This window comes from Nanorana parkeri, unplaced genomic scaffold, assembly GCF_000935625.1.
Source record: "Nanorana parkeri isolate BGI_ZX_2015 unplaced genomic scaffold, ASM93562v1 scaffold403, whole genome shotgun sequence".
NCBI lineage: Eukaryota > Metazoa > Chordata > Amphibia > Anura > Dicroglossidae > Nanorana > Nanorana parkeri.
Genome location: NW_017306671.1, coordinates 873,642 through 893,520, shown reverse-complemented (window position 1 = coordinate 893,520; position 19,879 = coordinate 873,642). Strand labels below are relative to the sequence as shown.

Genomic DNA, 19,879 nt, shown 5'->3' with positions numbered 1-19,879 from the left:
CAGCGGGACAATCTGCTGAACAGTTCTACTATAAGCTGATGGTCGCTAAAGCGACCATCAGCTTATAGTAGAACTGTAAATGCCAGGTCCGTACGACGTACTGAGCTGGCCAGCTGGAAGCACTTTTGTAGCTCCGTACGACGTACGTCCTTGGCAGCGAAAGGGTTAAAGCATAATTCTAGGGAAAATTATTATTAACCTGTGCAGTGGGGCCACCCCCTCACTGCAAGGGTTAACTGCTCAGTTTGGTCTAGAGAGGAAAATAATAAAGTTGACATCCTCATAGATAAATAGCATGTTTTGATTTACAAGACCTTAGACCACTGCAGTGGAGGGGGAGAGAGGCTCCAGGTAAAAGATCTAAGAGCCGGCCGGTTCAGACGATCACGTGAGTATAACTTTTTTATTTTCACCCCTAGACACAAACAATTACTTAGGGGTCTATTCACGAAGTAGCCGAAGGATCTAGCCGTAGCTTCGGCCGATCCTTCAGCTAGCTTCGGCCCCAGGACCCCTTTGGTTCACCAGAACCGAAGGGCTGCTGTATGGGCTATTCACTATAGCCCGTACAGCTCCCGAACTTAGCCGAGCGGCTCAGTCGAGCCGAAGGCATATGCTGAATAGTAAACTAGCATTGCACCCGCCCTCTGCTGATGGACCTGATGGAGAACTGCAGCAGAGGGCGGGTGCAATGCTAGTTTACTATTGGCTATTGCAAATTGAAATAGCCAATAGGAATCTAGCAATGCAGAATAAAGAAGAAAAAATAAAAAGCAGTGTTTCTCTCCTGGGCGGCCAGGAGCGGGAGACTCCCAGAGCGCCCGGGAGAAATCAGCCGTACCAGCCTGCAGTGAATAGCCGAACAGTGTTCGGTTCACTTCACTTCAGGTCGGTTTTTCACTCGGCTGCCTCCGGCAGCTTAGTGAATAGACCCCTTAATGACCCCTGCACTGCAAGGGTTAATAATCATTTTTTTTAAGGAGTTCTTTTCTAAGCCTAGGCCCAGGGTGGTCTTCCTTTAAATGCAGGCCTGGCTACAGTCTGACTGGTTTGCTACAGAAAACACAGATACGAACAGACTTTGCTCTAATTCACATATTAAAGCCTTTCACTGTTTTCCACACAGTCCTCATCCTTGTACAGAAGGACGGTTACAATCCCTTTGCATTCATTTTACACTGAAAGGGTTAGGAATGATGATCACACCAGTCACCCTATTAATCTGCAAGCCCCGCATACATTAGAAAACACTTCCCAAAGGCCTGAAGGCAACAAAGCAGAAAAAAGGAGATCGAGAGGAAAAAAAAGAAAAAAATCCAACGCAGCTGACAACTCCGGGAAGGAAAACAAGATTTGAAATTGTAATTCAGCAGTCGTTTGCTTCAGAATGAAGCCAACATAAATCCAGGATGCCGAGAATCTCATGGTTTTGTGTTGCCCTAAGGGACGGGGTGATGTCACACTGTGTCAGCAACAAGGGGATTGAAGAAGACAACAAAGTAACCAGTGTTTCCAAACCAGCCAGGGATGCTGGGAATCAGCGCAGATAGCAGCTGTACAGCCAGGATACAAAATTCGCAGGGTAGTGTACATAATATCAGGTTATGTGAACCCACTGGTTCAAGTTCTTACTGTGAGCTACAGAGGTAGTTATATACCATACTGGTTACAAATCGGTTCTCCAAAACTAAGGATAGCCTCCAACTGTTGCATTCACGGAGCCAAAGGTATGATGGCTACAACCATTGGCGGATGTAGTCAGCAAAGGGACTGTGTGAGAGAGCCATTTTGGTTCATGCTGCTCCAATGGCTTTATTATTGATCTTGAACAAGGGGAATTATCAGTTTCCAGCAGCACACTTGTTTTAAGTCAATGGGGGTGATTTACTAACCTAAACACACGCACGCACCAGGTGCGTGTGATTTTCACACAGCAAAACGTATTTATCAACCAAAAAGTCTCTAAAAGCATATTTCCACTAATGCCATATATGTGGTATGCTGTGTTGCAAAAATGTTGCATGTCTAATTTTTTAGTGCGATCAGGTGCATGGCCAGCTTATTAAAATGAATGGGTTGCCTTAACGCACTACACGTTAACATGCAAGTGTTCCTGCAACACACCTGTCCCCTTGACAAAAATGAACACCTAAGCCTTGCAGTGCAGGGGTAGCCCATCGCATGGGTATTGTTTTTGCCCAGAGTTGGCTTTACCGAAATTACATTTTTGTGCATCTCCATGTGTATGTGCATTCATTTGTCAGTTTTGTCATTTCATATTTTTAAACTCAGCCTATTGAGGTTTCATACAATTCTCAGGTGGTAAGAGTAAGAACAGATTCTGAACAATATATTCTGCCCTTCCCCAGTTACACATGGACATATGAAACACAGAAAGAATTATATCAGCGATTATTGCAGTGACATGGAAGAAGGATGTCTCTCCCCAGTCTGCTTTACTGGGATGCTCATGTTACACAGTGATTAAATGCAATATATCCGCACATTAAAGCATTCCCTCGGGCGTCTGTCATGTAACGCTCACTCATATGATGAATGTTAAGATCAATTGAATTCACAGAAAACATTCACCATAATCAATAATTCATCAATCTCCTCCATTTCCAAGAAGCCCCATTCTGGCCAATCAACAGAATGCCAATGTTGCTGCATCTGATGGAACAGAGACAGGCTTATTCAGTAAGGCAAAGAGCACTGTGCAAAGTTCAGTAACTCAGATCAAACAATCCAAAATCATCTTTAATTGATCTAAGATTGGCTGCACACTCAATATTGTTGATGCTCATATTTGACTGCTATTTGATCAGTTGTCGTTTTAGGTGGAAATGATGAACGAAAGGTCTAAGGAGAATAACATTGTTTGGTATTCGCACACTTTAAAACACTATCTTAAATGTTCAGAAATGTCCTGACCTGAACATTTCTCATTTAAACTGAAAAAAACAAACCCCCAGTTGAATGAGATTGAAAACTCAGCCTCCATGTTTTTTCTTAAATAGTTACATATTGTCTTGTAGTTACATGCGCCAAAAGGCCAATTTTTTTTTAATCCTGACATCACACCCACATATATGACCAAATGTGTGTAAATAATCCTCCAAATTATTAAGTTTATGTGTTATCAGTGAAGGGTACTGGTACTGCTACAGAATGCCTGTAGCGTATTATCAATGTTTGCCGTGTATGTGGTGCACAAGGACCACAAGGAGGGGTGAGGCATACTGTGCACTCACTGACTGCACAGTATACATTGGGGATAAGGATCAGCAGGGGCTGTCTGTGTTCCATGTCTACACCCTGCGGTCTCGAGCACAAGTCCCACTGTCCCTGATATTGGCTGCTAGGAGGCTGGAGGCTGCCACCATCTTAGTAACCAATGATGTTGCGCTGCAGGCCCCTATGCAAGGCTTGCCCCAGAAAAGAACTTCCATCAAGCTCCCACTCTATGCTCTGTAATGCTGCTGCACTGCTCTGTAGTGCGGAGAAGGTATTTTACATTTGTCCTAAAGTGACAGCCCTTAGGGGTGGCTCCTGGTATTAAGTGAGAGAACTGAGAAGGACTCTAAAGGGAAGGGAAGACCAAGCACTCTGATGTAAAGGTGAGCTGAGGACTTTCATGTGATGGGGATCCAGATGTAAAGGGGTCTCCAGATGCAATGGGAGCTCTAAATGTAATGGGGGCTACTGATGTCAAGGCGTTGTGAGCAGAGGGCTCCAGATGTGAACAGGGGCTTCTGATGTAAAGGGGGACTTCTGATGTGAAAAGGGGAGTCTGATGTGAACGGGGGCTGCCAATTTTTACAGACAATCACTGACCACCAATTCTGGGTGGGATATTTTTACAGACAGCCAATGGCCATCAATACTTCTGGCCAAAGTGTTTATTCCAATTCTACAGGTGTCATTGTCTTCAGTTGCTCACTGAATATTTTATGACGTTCTTCTAAGGTAACTTGAAACACGTGTCATGAGTTGCATTGTTTTAAATGATTGTGCTGGTTGTTATACTTGTCGGTTTTATTCAAACATGCCCCATTAAGATCTCATGGGGGCCCAACTTATAATCTTCCACACAGGTCCACTGCATTTAGAAAATGCCCCTACAGCAAACAATGACGTCTTAGACAATTGTGCACAAATCCACCTCCACAAAAATATGGTCTTATGAGTTTGTGTGCCCTGACATCATACCTTTTGAACACCTTTGGGTAAATTAAAATGCCAGTTGCAAGCCTAGTCTTCTTGTCCAATATCTGTCAAATGCTTTTTTGGCTTATTAGCTACAAATTCCCACAGTCACAGTGAAAAATCTTGTGGAAAATCTACCCAGGAGAGTGGAGCTGTTTAAACCATAAAAGGGGCTTTTATTCCCATGGTTTTGGAATGGGATGTCCAACAAGCTCATTTTATTGTAATGGTGTAGTGTCCACAAAATGTTTGGCAATATCGTGTAAAAAAACCCTTGCAGAACCCTAAACCCACAGTTGATCCAGAGGAAGGCTAAAAAGTGTGGCCCAACAAGAAAAAAATACATTATCATTGATCCTTAAAAGCATTCTCTGAATCAATATTCTGCAAAGTTTACTTTAGTAATATTAGTAGTCATATTTTTTTTGCATTTGGAAACACATCCAGCCCTTTATTCATGCAATCTATTTCACATTTTGAATGTTCCTATAGGCACAAATACTTCCCTTGCATTTACAATGAGTAAAGTCCCTTCATGAACATCAGCAATGCTCTTTGCACTGCCTAACTGAACAAGGTTGAATTGACTCTTCCTACACCATTAGACCAATCGTCTTGTGTGACCCTTCTGCCCTCCACCTACACTACTTCCATAATCCTGACAATAGAATTTACTTCACACGTTTTGTGATTTATTTGTTTATATTTTTCCTTTTAAAATGTAATGCTTTAATTCAGTTCCCTGTGCGATTAATATTTCCTTTAGTAAACCAGGTATTGTAATGGGTGTTGTATTCTCCCCAAGCTTCAAAAAGAGAACCTGCAAGAACAATTTGTTATTCACATCATCAGTGAATCCACAGCTGCACAGAGCATCTTAAGAGTTACATGTGCATACCTAATGGGATAGGGAGGTCTTACCACCCGGTTGACTACAATAAAAAAGCAATGTTGTAGAGGAATGGAGCCAACCAGAACCCTTAAACGGAGCCCTGTTGATGGGAAATGAGCATGGTTCCCTAACAGAACACAGTGGGGATATCTACAGTCTAGAAGATGATAATTATGTGAAACACTGCCCTTTGTAAATATGCAGTGCACCATTTTTATGACCCCTTTGTTCAAATCTCTTCATAAAGTATAGATGTCAATCATATGTTAATGCTTGAGAGGGACCCAAGTGAGGAATTTCAAAAGCTTATGAGTAAGCAAATCTATTTTTCTTATTGCTCTGAGACAAAAGATCTGTCTTGATTATTGTAGTAAACTAGAGAAGGAAGCCCTCTACAAATATATCTGCCCTTTCCTTTCTGCATGCCATTTGTCCAGTGATAAAGGCTCCAGTAAAACAGCACCCATAAACTAGTTTCTATGGACAAAACTTTTTTTTTGTTAGATTTGGATAGAATTAGGAAAGTTTAGAACCCTTTTCAGGTTTTACTGCATTCTGGGGCTCCTTGAGGGCTTGTTCACACCAAATCCGGACCAGATCTGTATGCGTTTCTGCATATGCAGTGCAGTGCGTTTTGACGCATTTTTACTGCGTTTTTGATGCATTCCATTCAAGTTTTTTATTTATTTATTTAGCCTATAATGGGCTTTCAGTGTGTTCCAGGGCGCCTGCACGTGTTTTATTATGCGTTTTCATGCGTTTTGGTGCGTTCTAGAGCAGAAAAAATAGGGCATGCTGCAGTTTTTCCACATGCTCTGGAACTGAACACTGTGGTGTGAACTAGAGCCCAAAATACTATTGGAATACATCGGATGCATTTTTGATGCGCTCTGTAACTGCTCTGCTCTGCGTCTGCTCCGCACTTGGAGAGATTTCTTACAGAGATTTCTTAGAGAAATCGTGAACTGGATTGGATCTTAGAGAAATGTACAAGGATTGTACATAGAACAATATCGGACCTCTGAAAAGTATAAGCATGCATATGTACTCAGTACTTGGTTTGGGCCCCTTTTGCAGCAGTTACTGCCTCAATGCGGCGTGGCATGAAAGCTATCAGCCTGTGGCACTGCTGAGGTGTTATGGAAGACCAGGATGCTTCAATAGCGGCCTTCAGCTCTTCTGCATTGTTCGGTCTCATGTCTCATCTTTTCTCATCTCCGATTGGGAAGGCATTTCCTGATTTGCTGCCGATTGTCCGCAATGACAGCACCTCCCACAGCACAGGGTAGGAAAATGGCCGGGACCATCTGGCATATGATTTAGTACCACAGTTGGAGAAACAATATATCATCTATCTATCTATCTATCTATCTATCTATCTATCTCTCTATCTATTTATCTATCTATCTGCCATGCAATCTGCCTTGCAGCACTGAGGTCCTGGGCTCAGTTCCAACTCATCAGTGATCATCATTGCATTGGGTATTCCCCTAATATTTATGAGGGTTTTCTATTGGTACTCCATTTTCCTCTTGTAATTCAGAATCACAATGTTAGAATAAGTAGCTTTTACCTAAACTAGCGTTGTTAGAATAAATGTGTATGTACTAATTTTACTACAAACAACAGGTTGTAAGCTCTGATGGGCAGTGACTGATGAGAATTATTTATACAATCTGTATGTGCTATGTAAGTAAGTATATCCAATTGATATCCTCACAAAATATGAGCACAATCCAATACAATAAAAAAATCAACATAAAAATCAGCAATTGCCTCCCTGCTGTCAGATTCCGAAACTGAATATTTTTCACTAGCAACAGAAAAAAAAAGAAAGTGATTTTCTTTCCCAATCGCTGGCTGGAAACATGAAATAATGCATGAGGCAGTATGCCACAGGGCATCTGTATGTCTCCTCTGCTGCGGACATGCTTCTACACTGGAAACACAAATTACTTTCTACACCAAAGCCAAGCTCGATAATGCGTCTTATCAACACGTTTCTTTTACACACAGAATCAAGCTAAACTGGAGTTGGAAGAGGCGAAAGGAGCGAGCCGACTGTTGGAATTATTCAGAACACTAATATCCATTTGTAGGGTAATGTTACTGGAAGCAATCGCTCACTCTGAACTTATTGGGTCATTCACCAGCCCAGCCATTCCTGAAGTGAGGTAAGGTCTAGATTAATGGATAAACTCTTCCTGAAAGTCACTTAAATGATTCAAGGGGAAGAGAAATATAAGTCAGGCAGCCAGTATAATAGGGTTACTCAAGGTCTATTAACCCTTTAGGGCTTCTTCAGAACTATGGGACTTCCTGAGCATACAACCACTTGGCAAATGACATTTTGAATTTGTGTTAAGGTTCGACAATGGAGCACTTCAGTGTTGGTGATTTAGCTCCTGTAGTGTTCTCCTAAACGCCTCCATTATAATGCTGTACAGAGCGTGCATTGATAGAAATGCATTTTGGGCGCATTTAAACTGTACTTTGAAATCCGAGAGCCTTTAAGGCCCCATTCACACCTGACCGTTTTGTAGCGCGTCCTACGCTCGATGAACGCTCTACAAAACGGTCAAAAAAATAAATAGCATTGTAGTCAATGGTATCGTTCCCACCTGTCCGTATTTCCGCCCGTCCCGAACGCACTACAAAACGGCCCACGCATGAAAAGGTCCCGGAGCGTTTTTGCTGCGTATTGGTCCGTTTTGTAGGGCGTTTTCCATTTGGATACTGCCAAGTAGCCTTTGGAATCGCGCGACGGTCGCGCGACTTTTTTACCGCGAATCGCGGTAAAAAAAACGCGTGACGGTCGCGCGACAGACGCGCATATTACAATACGCATAGGTGTGAATGGGGACTGAAGTTTATGACCAGGCAAAATAAAACAAAAAAACATATGTAGTGCATCTCGGCAATACATGCATATTTCTCCATGTTTTTTCTCTTTACAAATGCTGCTCATACAGAAAAATACCTGTGGATCTGCCGGAAGTCCCATGAGCTCCTAACTTCCTGTTTGAGCAGACAACACTGAAATCCTAACCAGCTCTCCTTAGCTGGACTACAGAACTCCTCTGCCTCTTCTTATCTCCATGAGATATTCAGTAGGGGAGAACTCAAGCAGGGCTTACAATACTCTCAGGAATTTTAGTGCAGCAGGGGAAGAGTTGTCAGCTCAAAAAGGAAGTTAGGAGAACACTGGATTTCTGGAAGGAACTACAGGTATTTTTCTGTACTAACAGTGTTTGTAGAGAGTTAAAGCATGGGAAAATGTGCATGGAATGCAGAGATGTACTAAATATGTTTGTTTTAATTTTGCAAAGACATACACTTTATCATGCCTATTGGAGTTGTCATTTAGGAGCTAGGCTGGTCTCAAGCCAGTAAAAAACAACAATCACGTACAATATGTTGAGATCACTGTGTGCAAAGTGATTAAAAATCACACTGCAAAGATCACCAATAATGTGCAAAGTGAAATAATCCAAAAAATGAATCCCAGTTTAGATGATAGGTTTGCTGATCTTTCTATCTACTCTAGTTTGCAGATTGCTGCTTGCCTTCTTGATTAATGTAATTTTATTGGTATCTATCTACCAGTAGCTGCCTCATTTCCCACCCTCGGCTTATATTCGGGTCAATACTTTTTCCCAGTTTTTTGTGGTAAAATTAGGTACCTCGGCTTATAATCGGGACGGCTTATACTCGAGTATATACGGTATGTGTATTACAGTACTTGTTTGGGGGAACTTCAAAAGTTAGAGGGCAACTAACAGGCCCCCCCCAGCACCGGAAGCCTGGCCATGGTTGCATCCACCGTAAATGATGGGGTTGATTTACTAAAGGCAGTTAGACTGTTCACTTTGCAGGGGGATTTGCATTTTGAAAGGGAATTTCCTCTTAGCTTAGTGAATGAGGTGAAGTTCTGCTGACTTTCACCATACAATCATGTGTAAGCAAAAATACTTTTTTTTTTTTCCCCCATGCTTATGATTGGGTGTTCTGCACAAAGTGAACTTTCACCAAGCTAGGGGAAAATGCCCTTGCAAAGTAAACAGCCTATTTGCCTTTAGTAAATCAGCCCCTATATCTCTGAAAATGTAAGCATTACAGATGAGCCCAAAGAATGAATGTACATTTGGCAACTAAGCAGTTAGTAAGGAACTACAACTGCCAACATATACTAGCTAGTGACAAGCATGCTTTGAGATGTAATTCCCCAAGTGCGAGAGAATAGTCAATTCCTCACATCTTGTCAAATGTGGATAATAAATCTCATATTTGAAAGCTGGGTTTCCAGTCCAGAGCTGCAAGCTCTCACGGGCAGGGCCCTCCTAACCATCTTGCTTTGAATTGTATTGTAACTGTAATGTCTTCCTTTTATTGTAAAGCGCTGCACAAACTGTTGGTGCTATATAAACTCTATAATAATAATAATAATAGTAAAAATCATACTTTAGTTATTATCAGCAATATCATATAAAAATGAGCACTGACTAATGAAGCTTTAAATGCCAAGGATTAGTATGGAATTGTAATTTAATTTTGAATGCAATGTTGCATTCATTAGCTTCATTATTTTTTGTGGATTAAAAAAAAAAAAGCTTATTTAGAAAGTTAGGTCTTCAACCTTTCAGAAAACATATACAAAACCTCCAATTTGGTATTTTCCCTTTCAGGCAAATTGACTGTATTTCCTTTTGCTTTACTTAAAGCCATCATCATCCTTATTTAATAACTGACTCTGAGAAAAGTTCAGTAACCCATAGCATCCAATCAGTAATCTGACTTCAGTAATAAGAACTGAGATTGGTTACTACCAGTGCCTGAAATTTGCATATCAGCTTACATCTTTGCTCTCCATTATTGAAATAGCCAATATGATGGCAGATATGAAAAGCTAATCTCTGAGTTATTTAATAAAGACGTGCAAAGAGCAACGATGATGTGCAAAATGCCTTCTTCCTCAGTTGAGGGAAATATGATTGCTGATTGGCTGCTGGTGATTCCTGCAAATCACCTTTGCCTTACTGAATAAGCCTGGATTTATATAAATGTAAAAAAATAACATTTCATAGGACAGTAATGGAGAAAATGTTCATCTCTTTGCTTGTTTACGTTCTTAGGTATATATATATATATATATATTTCACTGCTATTGGTATGGGAGAAAGATAATGTCACGGGCCAAGAACTTGTACAAAACAATCAATAAAAACACAGGGTTCTGTAGTTGGATCAGGGTAAGTTAAATTGCGATTGGCTGTTATGCGTTACTGCACTTTGCACATCCTTAGCGAATAAACCCGTATCTGGCTCTCCCACCAGGAGCTGTCTGTTAAATCCTAAAAGGATTACCTAGGGACTTCCCGTAAGGTGCTGGCAAAAAGGGAAATTTGCTTTCCCAGAGCTACGCTCGGATATCGTTCACAGGTGGCTGGAAAGAAAAACCCCTTAAGATGGGAAGCCAGCGTAGACAATGAGCTTGATGCGGTGTGACTGGCAGAGGATAGAGAAAGCTGGAGGACTGCAGCGTGGCTAATACAAGAATAAAAATTCCAGAGAAAAAAATAAAGCAAGAATACTTTCCACCACCACTCTACTACCTTGAAAATTAAGTAAGACGTCTTAAATGAGGCGATTATTCTACACCACCCAAGGTGCAAGATTGTTTTTTTATTCTCTCAATTTAACCCCTGATGTGCCAAACCCTAAAAAAAAATCATGCAAGCTCTTTTAGTTGGCTGTTGGGCTACCTAACTGATAGTCCTGATGGCAACCCAATGCTCAATTGAAGGAGCCTGCAGGGCAGGTTGACAATGCTGCTGCTAATTGAGGGGCAGTGGCTTAGTGTTGCCAGTCTAGGAAGTGCTATTATTGGCAGGAACTCTAGTTAAGGATCGTTGCAACAGATTCACAAAAAAATATTTGCGTCAGTAAACCGAATACAGGTAGGCATGATTGCAAACATACTAAAATAAATATAGAAATAATAATAATAAATATATATAGTTAGACAAGTACTGGCAGTGTCCCATAATAATTTTCTTAAATTCAAAATATACATGCAGTGTATTTAAATCTATAGGCAAAGAGCAGGTGACCCTACAGCAGTTCCCTACAGCCCGATTTAAAGTGATCGCATAATACATAATTCACTCGGGCGGCAGACATTTTGAATAATTTATCTAGTGTTCAGGCATGGAACAGCATTGAGAGCCCCTTACTTCTCATGGCTTCGTGTTAGAAAGACAGACATTTTTATAGGACACATCAAACCCCCTAATTTTCCACTGCGGAATACTTGGCAGTGGTAGCATGGATTTAAAAAGTATTGCGATTTGGATATTGTTTAAGTCTTTGTGACAGTTTCCATTTCAAGGTATTTATTTAGAATCATAAGCAAGACACAGTAGAGTGGTTTACCATTTGCAGTGCTGAAATCAGTTGTAATTGGGTTCCAAATAAACAACAGGAAGCCCAGAAGCAACAATTTGCTTAACTGCTAACGTGGTGCATTCAGTCCTCATGTAATGGTTCGAATGCAGCCGACATGGATTGTATGTAGGCAATTCATAGACTTATTGACAGAAAGCAGACCATAATACACCAGGTCTAACTAGTGGTAATTTTAAACATTATCCAAACGAATAGCAAAAATTCAATATAAACGATTCCCTTTAAGAAAACCAAGAACTCCAACATAATTGTTATGATAGAAAACTGTGTTTCTCAATAAAACAAACATCTCGTGATGGCTTCACCAAATTTTGTCTAGGCCCTCTGACACACGCAACACTTTGAAAGGAGCCCCTTCTATTAAATGTGGATAATAGTACTAGAACAAATTGTATTCTTAAATTCTTATAAATCTCAATGCATACAAAATATTATGCCGACATCTCAGGATGAACAAAATAGCACTGTGCACTTAATAGATGACTTCACAGCACACATATTGTACCAATGTGTGGCATGTAACAATGTACATAGGTAATGATGAATGTTAGTGATACTGATTTCATGTGTTTGCACATATATGCACATAAATCCAACTATGCTTACATATACATACTGTATGTGTATCGATTATGAAAGCATATGTTAGCATGTTTCATACCCCATGCAGCAAAGATCCACACTGTAACATTTACAGCATGAAAAGATCACATATTTGTGCTCCCATCTCAGCAAATGTCACACAGATGCATCTTGGCTAGAGGTGTAGATCACATCTGTGTACATTCAATTAATTCTCCTGTTTCACTAGACACTGGCAAATGTCTCCCAGGAATATCAAAAGGGAACTGATAAATCAGAACAAAGCCTGTCACTTCCACCTCTCCTTATATAATGGTGGTGAATGAGTGACCCTATAGACAGGGATCTACAGCATCTGAGCATCGTTGAGCCAGGCAGAGCTCCCACATCCCCAACCTCAGCGTCTAATGGGTTAATGATGCATGGCAAGTGGGGGTGGGAGGAAGAGAGTCGAGATTAAGGAGCTTGAAATTCCACAATAATAATGCTTTATTCGAATGTAATAGAATTTACAGGTTCAGGGGAGAATGGATGGACTTGCACAGAGCAGAGCGGAGTCAGGTAGGAATGTGCTCAGGGAAGGAAGGGGGGGGGGGGAGTAAAGGTATGAGATGTTGACAGATTAGGATAAACAGAACAGGAAGTGAGTGCTCACATCAGAGACATCTGGGTTTATTCCATTACGCAGTGCAAAGAGCAATGGCGATGTGCAAACTGAAATCACCCACCAATCAGAAATTCTCCTTCCCTGATTCTACCACAGTCAACTAAAACTCCATTGGTTGCCATGGGTTACTGCACTGTGTACATTGCGGCTGCCTCTGGCACTGCGTTGACGCTTGAGCTTGAAGGAGCAGTTACGCAGCTGGAGTGGAACTGCATGATCCTTGTAGTTCCACTCCAAATGAGGAGCCACATGTTGCCACACTGGCCTAGGTCACAGAAACTTTGTATTGTGCTGTAAGGTGGTCATCACCCCAGACACAATGCATACCAGACTTCAAACAATAAACTCACATTTGTCAAAATTTCCAACAAACCCCTTCAAACCTGTGGCGTTGAACATTAAAAGCCAGTAAACACTTTGGCTGCCAAAGTCAATCCCCCTTCCCCCAAGAATAAAAACCAAAAACACGCTTGAGGTACTTACCGATCTGAATAATGTTTGGAAAATTGGGGAAATTTACCCCAAGCACTGCCCCTATAAAGCTGGTGCAGAAGAAGGCAAAAATGTACTGCATATTTCCTTTTGCATTGGCGGAGAAGAAAGATAAGCCCTACTTCCCAAGCAAAGATTCTTTGTTGCTGCTTGTCTGGAGAACGAAAAATCTCCTCTCGAAGTCTCTGAATGAGCACCCCCCTGGCCTTCCAAGCTGTATTGAGGCTCCGAGCTGTGGATGCAGCAAGCACAGAGGAATAGCTGTTGATGCTGTTGGTTTTTTTTTTTTTTTGGTTTCTCTCTCCTTGGTGCTGAAAACAAGCTTTGCTCTCTGTTCCAGGTCTTCCCAGTGATTCTGCGCTTCCCTTGCTAATCTGTGCCTCTTCCGTTCTGCATCCAGTGCTTAAAATGCTGCCTTAACATCAACTGACAGAAGGATTAACTGAACAGTGAGAGAAAGAGAGAGGGTCCTCCTCATTCACCCAGACACACACTAGAACATACATTACACTCTCTGTGTCTCTCTACACTCCATCATGCTAATGTGCCTTTATTACTGTAGCCAAGCAACTGCCTCACATTCCCCAGCCCCTCTCTCCATCCTTCTGATAGGAGCCAATGTACTGTAGCTGAGGGTAATCTCCGCATCCTTCTGTCCCTAATACACCCCCACACCCTCCTGGAGTGTTAACAATATGGGCACCCCTCCTGCCTCTGGTGTCACAGTGTCACATAACATCCCCTCTCTATATCAAGGTGTATGGTCTAGCCTACCTGAGCTTTTTGCATCCTGACTTTCTAAACATATGTACTCCCTTCGTACATTGGTTTCCTCGATACCATTGTTTTTAGCACTGAGGACCGAAAAACTGAAACTCCAAAAAAATTAAATACAAAACTCCATAAGCCCTAACCACCTAATTAGGAAGACTCTAAGACCCCATTCACACTGAGCGACATGGAAATCGCGCTACTTTGAGCGACATTGAGCGGCGAGCGACATTGAGCGACGTTGAGCGACGTGTCGCGCGACATCGCGCGACTTCTTCCTATTGGGCTGTATGCAATCAGGAGCAATATCACTCAAAATCGCTCTAAAAAAGGGTCATGTAGAAGGGACAAGCTACCAGCGACGAGCTACAAGTGATATTGAGCGATATTGAGCGACATTGAGCGACGAGATGTGAACAGCTACATTGAAATGTATTGGTGAAGCTACATAGAGCGATATAGTGCGGAAATATGAGCGATATCGCTACAAAAATCGCGCGATAAATCGCTCAATGTGAACGGGGCCTAACACTTAACCCATTCACCCACAGCTTAATCTCTAAAATGAACCATGAACACATGTCCACCCCTAAAACCTGATACTTAACTTCTAACCTTCATCTGAAAATATAACTTAACACTATGTCTCCTAATATTTAATGCGACACTTGACCTTTAATCACAAATGAAATGTTAGATTATCCCTTCACCTAACTCCTAACCCTAGATTTAACCTCTTCACCGGTTTCACTTTACCTACTTCCTTGCAGCGACTAATGGGATGCAAACCCTATACTTGACACTCTTACAAAACTGTTTAAGCTTTCTCTGTACACAGAGTACTGCAACATCAGAAGATTAGCTGTGAAAGTGCAGTCACCCATAGCGACCCATAATCATTCACTTTGCACATTGCACTCAACTGTTTCTCATTTGGAGGGACTCTCCCTCTATTGAAACCAAGTCCCTCCATCCCTACTTCGTCCCTCATTTTGCTGATGTATATACTTCATTATAACCTCATGTACACCTCATATAATTCATTTTTTACCTATCAAGGGTGTTCACTGAATTACTAATTGCACCCAACCTTTAATTCATTGCATTTGTTACTTTTAAGAGCCAGCGTAAAGTATAAATAGTGTTAAAAAACATACTTGTCTGGTTAACCAATCATTTTTCTCTGCATTAATTCTTCCTGAACTTTGTAACTGGGGTAAGGGGGTCAGGGGTGTGTTCATTGCCTACAAATGTTGTGCTATAATGTGTCCCTCTTTCTCATTTCAAAAAGTTGGGAAGTATACCAAGGCATACCTCCCAACTGTACTGATTTCTGTGGGACTATACCAGGACTTTTAACCAAGATCCTGTGAGCTTACCCCATGTCCTGCTGCCGGGTGTCTAACTGGAAAAGTACAGGAGAGTGGAGAAAACCTATCCCCACTTCCCGTTTCTGGTCATGTGACAATAATATCACATGACTCAAAGCTGCAAGGGAAGTATGACTCTATCTTGCTCTGAGGCGCAGATCTGCAGTATTGTGAGCTCCAGATAGAGCGTATCTGCCTCCTGCCCCTGGGGAAGTCCAGAACTGGTCAGCTGATCAATGGGCTGACCAGCAGATTGCCCAACTTATTTTATTTAAGATGATTGTTGTAGGGTGGATGGTGCAGACAATTGTCAACGTCAAAGCTAATGCCATAGAATAGCCTGACTTAAAGAGGTTCTCCATTTCCATTATTATTTTTTATTTAAAGGTTTCCCATCTAAGTCATATCCAGCACATTCACTGAAATGAATGAGCTGTTATACCTCTAAATGCAGCAATGTATAAATTCTTGCTATCTCTTGGCTCTGACAAAGCAGATAATATACAAGTAAGGATTAGCTCGGGTACAGATCAAACCCAAGCTCATCTAAACCCAGAAGGAAGCTGTCAGTGCTGACCCAATCAATTGTGGCCTGGGCATTCCCCACCCTGCTGCTGCATGTAAACAAGGGGGCAGGATGCTGTGGCATCATTGACCTTATATGGACACAATGTATAGCCAGCTTTAGTCTCTTGCTAAGGTGTGGTGTAGGACCCATAAACAGTGCCAGATCTTAGTAAATATCAAAGCTTTTCCTAGGAAACTTTGATATTTGGGAATTTGTTAAAACTGGAGCAGACAGAATCTGGAGCAGTTGCCCATGACAACCAATCAGCATCTCTCTTTAGTTTGCTCAGGTAAGATTTGACAATGAGACAGAGAAGCTGATTGGTTGCAGTGCAAATCTGCTCCAGATTTTGTCTTCTCCAATTTTGATAAATTCCCCCCAATATTTCGTGTTACACTTTCACTATCAGGAAGGGAGGTTCAAAGGTTTTGGGTGGATATTGATAAGTCTAATCACCCTCAGGTGTCTCATATGTCACATGTACTCTGGATGCAAGACTGCTATATCCGAGCCCCTGGCTCTGCTTATTCTACTCTACTTATTTCTGAATCCACCTTTTTACTTTATACTATGTGGAATTTTAATAGGCAATCCGGTGTATGACGGGGAAATCTCACCAATGAGATATGGGAAACCAATTAGTGATTTGTCCTACCATTATCCACCCAAAAGTGAAAAACAAATATCTTTGCAGTGATAAATGTGTGCAATTAATTGCAATTATTGCTGAGACCCCCCGACATAATGACTAATGATTTGTGTTGTTTACATTGCTATTATTCCTTGATTGAAATCTATTTACTATGATGCGTGCTATATTTATTACGTTGCATGCCTGTGTGCATTGATATTGAACATGTACGTGTATTATGTATCTGTCTATTGATTCCCTCTTGAGTTTGGAATGCATTACGAAGAGTGCAGAGGCAGTACAATAACACATCTGTGGACATGTGTGATAGATAGCCGCATTCATCCTATTCAGTGTACACGCCACTTTGTGAATGACTGTGTGGAACGTGTGTGTCTCTGTGTCTGTTTTACTAAACATTCAGAGACATGTTGACTAGTACTACTACTCATCATACGGAATGCTTCCTTGATTATACACTTCGAGGGGTTGGGTACCTCTGACTCATGCTGTTTTTCTAAAAGAGACAGCTTAAATCTGTTTACAAGACATTAAGACATGCTATTGATATTTTATTTATTTTAAATCACAAGGTGGCTGATCTTTGTTTTCTTTCATCCTTACTTTTTTAACTCAATGTGTCTTTTTTTAATGGAATATATATATATACAGTATATAGTCCAGTAGAAGAAGCACTCACAGGTCCTGTATTAAATCTTGTCTTTCTGAAGATGACAAGGAGTGCCTTGTCGAAACGTTGACCAATAAATGTATTTTTTGTTGCTTCAGTACAAGACTTGTGAGTGCCTCTTCTACTGGACCATTTGTATCTATTTGCCGGTTTAGATTTACTTAATTTTTCTAAAGTAATTCTAAACACAATTAATAAAATGTTATATAAGCTTTATGTTAATATAATTCTTAAATATATGTTCAATATTTATAAATCGATTTTGATACTGTTCAATATTTATAAACCTTCGGTTTCCAGTAAAGAATACCTGTTGTTCCTGCCATTAAGGCCCCTGTTCAGGCATTGTTATAGGTATGAGGTGACAATTGTTGTTCTGGGTTATCCTAATTAGAAGTATCTCATCACATTTCTAACCGATGTCCCACTTCAAGTTGCTTTGTTGGGTGCTGTAATGCAAAAGATGGTGCTGTGCAGAGCAATGAGAGGAATTGAGTCACCAGCACAACAATGTTCTCCTTATCGATCCGTCTTCATTGACATAAGATCATCAAGTTATCACAGTGAAACGCAAAGTTTTGGAAACCTCAAGCGGTTCCTTCATCAGGCAAACAATATGATACATCATCAGCTGATGCATCACATTGTTTTCCTGATTAAGAAACAGCATGTGGTTGCATTTCACTGTGATACCTTGATAATCTTATGTCAATAAAGATGGATCAATAAGGAGAACCTCTCATTGGGTTGTCATCCGGTCACATGCGCTCTTGGTGGGGACTAAGATTGTACAATCATGGTTTACCATTATCATTATCAGGAAGCCAGTCCAAAGCAAATATGTGCAGCTGACACTGGAGTAAGTGCATGTAGCAAGTAAGTGGCTGAAAGAACAAACGAGTAAAAAAAAGAGAACACAGTGTTTTATGGGAAAAGAAAATGGCAATTATTTTTGATACACCTTGCCTTAGTAAACTAAACGTGTACAGTAAGGGCTTACTTTTCTTTGGAAAGTAAACACGTTCCAAAAAAAATCCTACCTCACCCCCCTCTCACACATTGTTCTAGACACCCACTGGAGCCTATTCTCACGTTTACTGCCACTTCCTCGCTGTTCAGTAAAGGTGAGAATAGGCTCCAGCGAGAATAGACACCCACTGGAGCCTATTCTCACCTTTACTGAACAGCGAGGAAGTGGCAGTAAACGTGAGAATAGGCTCCAGTGAGAATAGACACACACTGGAGCATATGCTCACCTTTACTGCCACGTTCAGTTCCTGCCACCGGCTTCACAAACTAACTTGCAATATTTAGTACTTAGTATAGTTAACAACTGCACACTAAATGACACAATCCCAACTCTGATAAGACAGCGTAGGAGCCTGGCGATTGGATGTTCAGAACCCAGGTGCTGCATTGCGAGAAGACAGGGGAAGTGTCACATGCTCCTCCATAGCTGGGCACACTGGGGCTATCACAAAACATTGACAGCAATAGTGGAAAAAGTAATATAGATGCCTGAGGTTTCCTCCTGAGGGGATGGGTTTGGGAATTTATTTTCTCTTCTTGAGGGAAACATGGAAACCACCATTGCTGACCTATCCTTCTGAAAATGCTAGTTTCCCAACTGTCATGCTGACCCTTTATATTCTGTCCTAAAATAGGTATGCAGAAAGGGAGTGTGTACATTTTCGATTCTGACCTGAAAACATATTCCAGGTCAGTGTTTCAAAGCACATTGAAGCCAGAGGGTCAGAATATTAGCCAGGCAAATATGAATATCAAAGAATGGTCATCAATGGATGACGCTAAATTTCTTTCATGACAGGTTTCCTTTGAGTTCTTTTCATATGACAATGATGGCTGTTGAATTTCAAGGGAAGGAGGGCAGTATCCTTGGCCATATCTCCCAACTTTTTGAGATGTAGTTTAAAAGGAGCAACTTCCAGCACAATATATTTAGGCAACGGACAACACAGGAGGAAAGACGGACAGAAGGATTTGGTTTCAAGTGAGGAACCGTCCCTTCAAATGAAAGACAGTTGGGAGCTGCCACCTAACTAGTATTTGGACCAGTATCTAGACCAGTAGAAATTAATACAATTGGATTTTTCAATTTTCCTATTTCAGCAAGACAGTAGCCAAATTAACCGTCCAGCATGTCTTTAGAGTGTGGGAGGAAGCCCACTCAAGCATAGGGAGAACATGCAAACTCCTTGCAGAAAGTGTCCTGAGCAGGATACGAAGCGGGGGCCCCCCAATGCTGCAAGGCAGAAGTTCTAACTACTGAGCCACTGTGCTGTAATTTAAAGTAGCAGTAATCAAGCACTCAAAAAAAGAGCAAAAAAAAATGCAAAGAACACTAAATTAAGTTACCTAGCTACCCTAAATTCACAAAAAAAACACATTTTAAATAAAGCAAATTTCACCTAGGCAGCCTAATGAGTAAAAGAATAAAAATAAAAATAAATATTAAAAATAAATATATATTGTGATGGGGTCTATGACTTTGTGTATGGCAGTGAAAGATTGAAAAGGACA

The 19,879-nt window shown here is 41.1% G+C and overlaps 1 protein-coding gene across 1 annotated transcript in view; it reads right to left on the bottom strand.

Moving 5' to 3' along the window:
• Nucleotides 1-13,941, bottom strand: part of GRIA1 (glutamate ionotropic receptor AMPA type subunit 1) — a 236,637-nt gene extending 222,696 nt beyond the window's left edge. Inside the window, 1 exon segment of the mRNA XM_018559555.1 lies at nt 13,299-13,941. Within this exon segment, the coding sequence (XP_018415057.1) occupies nt 13,299-13,389 (91 nt within the window). The 5' untranslated portion in view covers nt 13,390-13,941.
• Between the last annotated feature and the right edge of the window lie 5,938 nt (nt 13,942-19,879).